Genomic DNA, 11078 nt, shown 5'->3' with positions numbered 1-11078 from the left:
TCTTTTGACCTATTCCCGAGGTCGAAGGTCGTTAGTGATTGTTGATAACAGGTGTTTGTGTCGTCTTTTGTTTGTTAGAACTTTGGGCCTTGCAAATTAAGTTGGCCTGGGTGAATTCAAGTCAGCTACAGTTTAGGAGCTAAAATTCATTCCATTTATTTGGTTTATTTTTGTAATTCTAAATCTGTTAGAAGATAACAGATTTAGAATTACAAAAATAAACCAAATAAATGTTAGAATTACAAAATAAACCAAATAAATGTTAGCATTATCCAATTCGACCAAAACATGCAACCAAAATAATTAAAAATAAAAAAGGAAAATGATCATTAATACGTAACTTTCAAATTATTTTCAACTCCTAAAGTCCTAATTTTTATAAACAATTTTTGGATATATAAATTGGAAAAAATAAATTGAAGGTTAGGCAGTTATCAAACCTATAATTAGATCATTTTTTATTCATGCATGATCTAGATAGTACATACTTGCATACACACACACTTACATGCATGTAGAGAAAAAAAACTGTGAGAGAGACGCACACAAACTGACCCGGTCCAATTAAACGTAATCCCAAGATCAAGCATTTGTTTTGAACTTTGTAGCCATGGTGATGTACTTCAAAACAAAACGCCTCTTTGATTCGCTCAAGTAGTCACGTGATACTTCTAGCCCAACACAGCTTTGTTCAAAGTTGTGTCCCAACAATCTGGACATAATTTTTCTGTCACATATCATATAGTTTTTTTTTTTTTATGAGTTATTTTCGTGAGTTCTTTCTTTTTTTTGGTGAAATAGTTGACAGTGGGATATCCGGTTTTCCATGCTGTATGATGTTGCCGCCTTGATATGACACACCCTAGCGACCACACCCAGATCTAATGTGAGGTGACGGTATAGTGGACACAGTCCTGAAGATTTGATAGATTTCTTCACCATGTTGCAGTTTGTTCCATTTTCTAGATGGGCCTTGCTGTTGCTTTGTATGCTAACAACAGGTACGTAGTATTCGTATCTTTGTAAACTAGGATTTTGCGGTTTACCACAATGGCGCAGTGTTTGCGTACGCAATTGGTGTTGGGCTCTCAATTGGTCTCAGTATTTGGCCTGCTAGCGCATGACGAATTTAGAATTTTACAGAAATGTAATATTTGCTTATACAATTGCTTCATTGTTTACGATCATGATAACAAATAAGCTATTATAAATGGAACGGCGACTGTTTTCATTTACTCAATTTGAGTTGAAATCTTTGTCTTTCTCAAAAAGGTACATGTACTTAGTAATATAGATTCTGTAAACTGAAAGTAGCATAATTATAATGTTAATTTCATTATTCACTATTTCATATTTGTTAATAGAAATTATTACTTTTACTAATGTTGGAATTATTTCTTTTCACAATTCCCTCCTTGAAGTCTTTTAAGGGGTAACTCGCTTTATACATACTAGTATCTGTTATTGAAATCTAACATTGTTTTGATTTACACTTGAATCTAGAATACACAATTTACGTGGAATTTAGAAACGAAACGTTTAAGATACGAAAAAAATGAAAAACAAAGAGAAATACTGCTGAAAAATATACGTTTTATTGGTTTGTGCCCCACCCAAAAATTGTACATGTAACCCCGACATTTTAGAGGGAAATATTTGAAGTGGTTTGTTGCGAACAAGTCATCTAAAGCACAAGGACCCTTCACATGGCCTGCCTGCAACTCTGCGCCCTCTTCAATACCGGACTTGAGGGCTACGGATGGGAATTAAATGTTTACAGCCAAAAGATTAAAAATAAAAGAAATATTACTGCGTTTGTACAATTATAGGCGCTATCACTATTCAAAAGATAGGTAAATTTGATAGCACAGTGTGTCTATATATTAGCGTGAAAAAAATCAGTAGAAGGATCATGTAAATAGTTGAGTATGTAGAGGAGATCTTTGGCTAAGTGTTTGTATTTTGCATGTTTGAAAGACTCGATTGCGGATGTTTATTGGGGTACATTATGTACACATATAAGGTATTAAATAACCAAGGTCCGGTCACATATTGTCGCACGATAGTTGTACGAAGGTCGTCCATATGTCGTACAAAGGTCTGGCTGTATTAGATCCTTGTAGGCGGTTGTCGTCCTGCAGTTTATAGGGCTTGGAAACCCGATTTTTCAAAGTCAATCTTCTAGTCAGTTATCTACATACTAAGTTGAAAGAACACTATCCCAATGTATATTGACCCTCATGGAGAAAAAATACTGAAAATTCTGACGGAAAATGGTTACTGGAAGGGCCTTTGGTTGATTTTTAGGGTACCACCTATAAAATTAAGGACTCATATTGGGGCTTGTTTCTGCAGTTTTAAATGCCCAAACGGTATGAAATGCTGACTCAAAAGTATTAATGTGAAGCAGTATGTGTGAATATCATAAAGATTGCCTTATTCAGAATATTTCCAGTTTTGCTGCTCTGAAATCGTATTGAATGCCTTAAGTTCTTTGCTCTGTATGAAACACGGGTTCGATTCCCACAGCGCCCGTGGAAGCGCAGGACACGCCCGGGGAACGTGTGGTGACGACACTGGTGGGGAGACAGGCCGTCCTCCCGTGCGACCACAACGGCGGAGCCGGCAATGTTTCCCTCATCATATGGACTAAAGGGAGCGACATCATCACACAGGTCAGACAAAATATCACAGAAATGGTTTAGCTGTTTGGAAAAAAGTATTTTGAAGTAAGGGGTTTCAAAATGTTAAAGCTAGTCTCAAGAGAAGCGATTGTTCTAGTTCTGTGGATACTATTTTTCTGAATCCCAAAAAGTAGTTAAATAACATTTTGGTATTGAGTTTGGACTAGGCAGCAATTACATTATACGGCTTTCAACTTTTTTTCCAAAAGGTGATTTTAATCCCTCTCAGTCACACCATTAAACGTCATAGATACAGTAGTAACCGTTTGCCATGCCAACACAGAAGTACTGCACTGACCATTTTTTTCTCTAGGTGGCGCTTCAGAACGATGTGACCTTTGTGGCGCCCTGGGGCCCCTTTGCCACTCGGTTGGGGCTAACAGACGACATCAACCTGCAGGTCGAGAACGCCCGACTGGAGGACGAGGGTCACTACCAGTGTGCCGTCACACTGTCGCCCACCAACAGGCAGGGCGTGGCGGAGGTGCACCTGTACGTTTACGGTAAGGTTCTCACTTCCGGGACGGAAGTTTTGTTTTGGGCGGCGCTGGCTTAGGGAGAGTTTGTCAGTGTAGTGGGTGGGGATTGGGTTTCATTTGATTTTCAGGGTTGAATGTGTACTGTGTACGAGGCCCATTTTTGAACTTGACATTGGTCTTCCTAACGGTAACCCGCCTACCAAAAATCATGAACATCGAACCACGCCTTCAAGAGTTATGCCGCATTGTCTCCCTCACTATAGCAAAGTAATTTCATAGCCTTCTCGACGAAGGCAATTAACGTTTGTGTCCTGACCACCTAGCCCAGCCAGAAGCGCCGGTTATAACCGGCAGACTGGACGGTGACAGCGTGGACCCGGACGGTAACATGATCCCTCCGGGGATGAACCTGACCCTGGTCTGCAGCAGCAGCGGTGGTACACCCCCCGCTAACCTGACATGGTACAGGCAGGTTAGTTCATAAGTTAATAACACTTCAACTAACGTGTGGTGTATATGGTCTGACCTCGTACCCAGAATAGCATGATAAGTATTCTACTAACGAGATTGTACGTGAACGGCCATTGTGGTAGAGTCGTGGGTTTGTGTGTCTGTTTGTCCAGAAAAGGTTGAAAGTACATGGGCTTTTTTGACACACATTGACAGGCAGTTAAAAGGTCAGCCACATGTGGAAATGAGGTGAACTTTCGTGAATTAACGGCCAAAAAAAAAAAAATACTTCCCGAAAGTTTTAAGTCTCCGACTTCTTGTTTATTTAAGGGTAAGAAGGTGGTGGATGACGTAATTAGTTACCATGACAACAGCACCGGCGATGACGTCACCTCCGTGTCTGAGCTGCTGGTCCAGCTGACGGAAGATGACGACATGGACGTGATGACGTGTACATCCTGGGGCCCTGAACCAATCAAAAGACAATCCACGTCAATCACATTACGGGTTGGCTTTTACGGTAGGAAAAATCACACTTCAAAATGCATAAGACAGTAATGTACAAGCAATTAGTCTTCTGGCATGATTTTTACAAATAAAGAATTATTATTAGATCTATCTGATTACAATCTTTGCGATATTATTTACTTCAGATCCCCAACAGCAAACCATCAGGTATGTGTCGTGGTCGCTGATTGGTGGAGGAGTGTCCGGGGCTCTGATTGTCCTCCTCATCCTTGTTGTCATAGCAACGACGACGGGCAAGACGTCGGATCGGCGGCCACGAACAAGCGGTGAACTTTCCTTGCAGATGATCTATTAGTGAGTAGAGACGACCGTTTGAATTTGAAAAAAAAAGAAACACCTTAAGATTTGGTATAGCAAATAATTCAATCTGTTCCAAAATACGGCATAAAAAATAAACTCCACACTTGTTTCCCTGTCAACGTTCTCATTCCTGAAAATTGCCAGATGAATATAATCAAGCAACTAGATAGATTTTGGAAACCATAATTTGGCACTTAAACCACCCATTTTCCATTGATATGACTTAGTATTTTTTCTTGCTACAGACAATTTCACAAACCTAGAGGCAGCAGACAGGTAGGCCTTTTTCTTTGCCATTTTCATATTTTGATTCAAATTTTGACATATATTTCCTTTCCTAACGGAGAATAAAAGATTGGGTTCATTGTTCATGGACACATTCCTTTTCCCAGAATGCCTATCGGCATGAATGGCCATAGTACTGTGCAGGCTAACAACTTAGAGGAAGAGAAGGAGAAGGACCACGTGACAGAATCGACCAATGAGACGCAGGACCCAAAGCCAAACGCTGTGCAGAGTGTGACGGTGAGTTGACCATTCTTAAATTATATCAGTTTGCATATATGAATTTGCATGTAAAATTTGCATATTTGAAATTTGCATATATGAATTTGCATTTATAAATGTCCACATTTAAATTAGCATATATAAAATTTGTATCTACATATACAATCATGCTTTTTAGGACATTGTAGATAAAAAACAAGATGGTACTAGTAATTCAATTGAATACTATAACACTTGGCACTTTCTGAATTCCTCCAAATACTACCCACTTACCCCAGGCCGGTATTTAAAGAGTATTTTGTTCGTTTTGTTCTTAGCTTGACGGACCAACTGGCGAGGCGCCCCAAGAGGAAACGAACATTCCTGATATCACTGTGTCTGAGTTCTTGTAGCTATACAACTAAGGAAGTTAAAAGGGTTTTCCAGCTAGGGTTTTGTCTATAACGTTAGTGAGATACTGTGGCAATTTATCCTTCATGTTGTACATGTAATAGATTTTGTCATATCCCTCTGTATCACCAGTTTTGGTGTAATTTGTTCGTTTTGTTTGTTGTTATTTGGCTGTAAATTTCAAGACAAACATCTAAAGTAGAAAAGCAAGTCATTTTAACGTCCAATTATATAATTAGTGTAAAAGAAAATTAAAGATTTGATAGATTTGATTGGGTGTACAAAGGACAAGTGACGAGAGACCAATTTTCTTCAAGAAAAGGTACAACAATGTATCTGCATTAGACGAAACAAAAAGCGTTCATTTGCCAGTCATTTTGTGGTCAGAATTACTGCTGAAAATTCACCTTACTTGTTGATATTTGCTTAGATTCCTCATTTGTACTATTGTTGACGTTGGATTGTGGCGTTGCTCTTTGGAATAAAAAAGTACTATAGTTTCTTTCAGAGAATTTCTGTTCATCTACACATTTCTTATTGTACTTCATGCTATCGTCATTCGACTCTTTCCTATCTCCGAATAAAGACATGGGTATTATATCTTGAGATTTAATAGATGGCGACCAACCGTGCATGTAAAGGACGTAACAAAAAGATGGCGCATACATGACGCAATATTCAACATGGCGGCGCCCGTACGCGTGAGCGCCGATGAAAACAAGAAAGGTTTCGCTATCGCAAATCTGTGAAAAATATCTCCACTCTGGGAAGGCTGTTTATTTATTTATTGTATAATAGTGATATCAGCTACATTTTAAACCACAAACAACAACAAGCTCAAGAACGATGGAATGCTTTTGGTACATACACAAATACATGTCTCCCTTTCATCACTTTCTTACAGTACATACAAGATATGTCCTACACACATTGAGGTATTCAAGCCACGATAATACTAGTAACGTTACATGTATATCAAATCGAAGACATGAAAAGTAGTTATCTGTGGAGGGTACATATTGTATGTACATGTAGAGTTATTCACTTTACATGGTCCCAGTTTTATAACTTAACTTAACTTAACGTAACTTAACTTTGGATAACTAATTTGAGTATTCACAATATCACTGTCCCTGTTTATCAAATCTACTATTGGCAATACTTATCAAATATTTCCATCTTTTTCACTGATTAACACACACGGTGCACGAAGATGACGCCATCTTCCCCCTCGCAGTAGTTGGGGAAGACGTCACGTGACACCTGCTCCCAGCATCCTTCATTCTGCAGCGCCGCCATGCGGGGTTCAAGTTTATGGTACTCCTGCACTTTTCGCAAGTTCACCTCCCGCATACAGATTACCACAAATCCTCCTGCAACAAGAGAACATATGCAGAAAATTCAGACTCCGTAGCTATAGACTAGCCATCGCTTTGTGAGCCATGCATATATATCAGGGCCTGGAAATTATATAGCCTCTACCAGGCTCCTGAAGCGACTGGAAAGAATAGAAATTGGCCATTCAGCGAGAGCTTACAAAGAACGACAGATGGTTTTGGGTCAGTAAAGGCCCCCTACCCACCTGGTTTCGTCACCCTGATGAGCTCTTCCAGACAGTCGCACCCCACATGGCCCTCGACCATCCCACCAACCATCACTGTAGCGTCATATTCTCCTGGAAGAACAATGATCAGTAAATTAGTTCCTAAATAAAGAAGCAAAAAGCAAGAGCAAGCTTCGCTAAGTACCTAAAATTGAAAAAGGATCAGAATACTCAAACTTTGGAGAATTTATTGGCACAAACAACGATTTCCTTCCAACTTGATCTGAAGGTCAATCTGTGGTACCCCCATGCAATACTACTGCATTCAAATATCTTCTTAGTCTCCGAACTCACCGTCCGCAATGTCCAGACGATTGGTACCCAGGAAGTCTTGGATCAGACGACCGTAGATGTTTTTCTCTTTCGCCAGGACGAGCATGTCTTCACTGGGCTCCAGGGCGTCCATGGACCGGAACCCGACCTTCTGAAGCTGTGGGGGAAAGGAGGAAAGCATTAACACATTTCTGCGATATTTCTCTGTTTGTATGTTCAAATGGTGGATAGCACAACTCAGACTGGATTTCATGATATTTGTCATGCTGGAAGACTGGTAGCCCCCAGTAGTTATCTATGGAATTGCAGCAGAGACTAAGCAAGTACTGACCGCTTCTCCCGACATGCCTGTCCCTGCGGCCACGTCCAGGATCCGTGCATCAGTCTTGCCTTCAAACAGCGCCAGCATACGTTTGGCTGTGGCACGGGGACCGTTGTAGTTTGAATCTGTCGTGTCCTAGAGTAAACAATGAGAACAAAAAAAAAAAATCAATTTTAGAGTTCCGGGAAGAACTTTCAGTTTTCGCGACATTCAAGGTCACTCCACATCCTGTGTCTGATCTCTCATTTTGCCTGTAAATCTTCCCCCATGTGCTGTCAACCTACTCTGTCCGGATAAGCCTACTGGCTCAACTCAATGTATGCTCCTACCTTGTCATAATTAGCGGCCCAGGTCTTGTAGAAGTCCTGTGATTCTGTGAGAGAAATCCCAGGACGCTGCACGTCACGGATGTTGCCATGGTAATTGACGACAGGCATGCTGATTATGCAGATAGTTACCTGGTGGCATAAATTAACATACATTATTCAAGGGAGAACATCTAGAGATAGCACGTGCCCTCTTCATGCCCGTATGAAACTTGGGACAGACTAATTTTAAATTAACCACGCCTCAAGTAGCCTGGTAAGTACCGTGTGGTAACCATTAAAGCAGACCGGTTTAGGGGCGTAAATGAAACCTCGTAAAATTCCCGGCTTGTTGTAATGGGCCTAGGCGCGCGGGTAATGCTCCCAGCACCGTAGAGATACCGGTGAGGTCCCGATGGCTTGCATGGTTACACACCTCCATGATTCAAGCAGATCCTATATGGTGGCAAGGTCAATCCATTGGCCAAAGGAGTGACCATTAGCCACCGAACATCTGCAAATGAAATGGTCACTCCTTTTTTTGCCTATGCCACCGTAGGATCTGCTTGGAGGAGTTACCGGGCGTCTTGTAGAGATTACAATCGTGTAACACCGGATCACAAGGGCTAACACGTGTTGTACAGTCATGATTTCAATGGCGCAGACTTCAAGAGATTCAATATACGATCAAAAGCCCGAGTGTTACTGATACTGTTGGTTGACAGATGTTATCGACCTTATACATACAGCTATATCAGTGGGACTGGCGCAAGTTGACACTTACCTTTGTCTTTGATATTTGCCTTTTTCTGTGTGGTGCAGCCTTTTCTTGTGCAGTCTGGCGAGCTATCTTATTATACACCGTTAAGCGTAGCCGGCCCGCTCTAACGTTGAGCGTTGTTGGAAATTATTGGTGAAGCGCAATTTGCCGACCTAATTGTACGTAGCATGTAATTTTTTATCCGCATGTCTGATCGTTACGCGTTTAGTTATTGGCAAATTCTTCACAACCTTAAGCGTTGCTGGGCCGACAAAAAAGCCCCCAAAACACGCCAAAATATAAGCCGAAAACCAAACCTCTGCTTGGACAAAACTCTTACTCTACTAGACAGTAGCCTCCACCAGGCCTTTCTACGGGAATACGGATCGTAGAATTCGGCAAAAAAAGAGAATCAAATTGGCCAAGGGAGTCAGGCCGCGGGGAGGTAGTTTCGTTCCTTCCGAAGGCATAGTCAAACCCCAAGGCGGCCAAACTCCCCCGGCAAATATTCTCCTATATATAGCCAGCGTAGTTAGTCTGGTAGAGACTAACTAGACAGGGTCTACTAGACGTGAAATCTATACCCTCTCTAGCGGACATCAAAAGGTCCCACGGAGCTACTACAGGAAAGGTACAACAACAACAAAGAATGGCAAATGGTTAATGAGGTACTGGGAAGTTGATATGGCGTGACATGTCAGGTTGATCAGCTGATGGAAAATTCCACTCTCTTTACCCCCAAGACTAATTAAGGGGCGTGAACCTTAAAGGTTGATGCCCCCACCCATAGTCTGAACTTTTGGGTTTGAGTGGTGGTCGTATTGTTTTAGATCGATGGTACAGTTCTTTCCAGAAACCTCAATACATACTTTTGGCTTGACAAAACATGCAAAATAAAGACACAAAAATGCAAATATTTGACGGACTTTAAATTAACTGCCACTCTCTCATTGGTCAAATCGTTATCGTAGGTTGAACTGCTAATGAATGTATTGAAGCTCCTTGGCCTATTCTAAAACCCTTGCTGGAAATTGCGATACTTCTAAAGTAAAGCATGTGCCTCAAAAAGCTATGAACAAAGACTCTGTATTCTTATAAACCTACCAGCAACATTGGAGGTTGTAAATCTAATTAAAGCAAAGAAATCCTATGTCTAAACAACGAGCTTAAAAATTACACTTAGAAATGAGAGCAAAACGGTTGAATTTCAAACCGAGTCCTTGTCAAACTTGCGTAGTGGAAATTTCCATCACTCTGTGTACGCACAGTACGGAGTGCCCGGAAATTAGTAAGACACCGTAAAACCGCAAATCTTTGGACGTTTAAAAACTGTAACTAGGCTTTTCCAATATATATATCATGGTTTCTCACTGCCCAGCCAGAAAGACAACTCACTAAGTTTCATTAAAAATACAGATAGAACAAGACATAGGCAGCAAACATGTTGGTACTTAGAATTTATTAAGACAATAACAATAGCCTCCCTCGCAGACTTGTGGGGCGACGGCGTTAATTTTTTTTCGGGGATCGACGCGAGTTATGCCGCGGATCGGAGGGACGGTTTTGCCGCCGCGGTTTTCATTTCTCCCCGACAAACTCCGCCGGTAGCAAAACCGTCCCTCGGCGGCATAAGTCGCGTCGCTCCCCGATCATCCCCCACATGTCTGCGAAGGAGGCTACTCCAACCACGTGGAGATGGAAAACGTACGAAATTCCTAGATAAGTCAAGGATACAGAAATAGCCTACCTGGTTCGGCAGATAGCTAGTAGTATCCTTCTTTGTTGACTAACGTCAGTGCTGAAGAAAATGGTAGAACTCGGGCCTGCCGACACAAATACTGCTGGTTTCCGCTCGTAAAGCTGTGAGTAAGCGCGTGCACGTGAAAGCGGTATGCGGCCTGTGCGCTCGGGAGGTCCGTTAATACCATCAACGGGTGTATGCATGAACTGATATGACAAAGGCTGGAAGGGGGCACATGTTTTCTTTCTTGTCCAGTCGTAGAGATCGCTTTATTAAAGCAGTTGTGAATGTATTCTTTTTATACTTTGGTGTACAGTTTTCCCTCGCTATACTAGTGTTTTGGAGCCCCCCCCCCCCTCCCCCAGGAGGCTAACAAAGAACAGAAAACTACAAGAAATTGTTGCTGCACTTGTCATACATGAGGGTCTGCATGGGGGGTCCTCATTACGCTTTACGCTAAATTTATGGAGGCTCGCAACGCTTTACGTTAAATTCCGGGAGGCCGGCAACGCTTTACGCTAAATTCTGGCGCTTCGCTACTAAATAACGCTAAATTCAAGTTGGTGTTGCAACGTTGACTGATCAAATTCACCGACAACGTCGCAAACAATAGCTGTGACGTACACCTTGAATGAAGCGCGCATGCAAGGTACTTCACACAGCATTCATAATTTGGTACATAACGGAACCCACTTTAGAACATTCACTTCACCAACCTGCATCTAAAACTCGTACC

The 11078-nt window shown here is 41.5% G+C and overlaps 2 protein-coding genes across 2 annotated transcripts in view; one reads left to right on the top strand and one right to left on the bottom strand.

Annotated features, from left to right (window-relative positions):
* Positions 1 to 2085: 2085 nt before the first annotated feature.
* On the top strand, positions 2086 to 5433 carry LOC109468411 (kin of IRRE-like protein 1). The gene is made up of 9 exons (XM_019766662.1): positions 2086 to 2098; positions 2530 to 2675; positions 2998 to 3187; positions 3487 to 3635; positions 3944 to 4133; positions 4267 to 4407; positions 4687 to 4717; positions 4834 to 4966; positions 5266 to 5433. Exons 1-9 carry the CDS (start codon positions 2086 to 2088, stop codon positions 5338 to 5340), a joined length of 1068 nt encoding a protein of 355 aa, XP_019622221.1. The 3' UTR covers positions 5341 to 5433.
* Positions 5434 to 6183: 750 nt separating this feature from the next.
* LOC109468410 overlaps positions 6184 to 11078 on the bottom strand; it is an 11359-nt gene continuing 6464 nt past the window's right edge. Inside the window, exons 7-12 of the mRNA XM_019766661.1 lie at positions 8626 to 8741; positions 7866 to 7994; positions 7546 to 7671; positions 7236 to 7371; positions 6921 to 7013; positions 6184 to 6711 (exon numbers count right to left, since the gene is read on the bottom strand). Coding sequence (XP_019622220.1) covers positions 6530 to 6711; positions 6921 to 7013; positions 7236 to 7371; positions 7546 to 7671; positions 7866 to 7994; positions 8626 to 8741 — 782 coding nt within the window. The 3' untranslated portion in view covers positions 6184 to 6529. The remainder of the gene's footprint in view (positions 6712 to 6920; positions 7014 to 7235; positions 7372 to 7545; positions 7672 to 7865; positions 7995 to 8625; positions 8742 to 11078) is intronic.

This window comes from Branchiostoma belcheri, unplaced genomic scaffold, assembly GCF_001625305.1.
Source record: "Branchiostoma belcheri isolate BF01 breed outbred unplaced genomic scaffold, Haploidv18h27 scaffold2, whole genome shotgun sequence".
Classification (NCBI taxonomy): Eukaryota; Metazoa; Chordata; class Leptocardii; order Amphioxiformes; family Branchiostomatidae; genus Branchiostoma; species Branchiostoma belcheri.
Note: the sequence above shows the minus strand (reverse complement) of the source record. Positions and strands in the feature narration are given on the sequence as shown.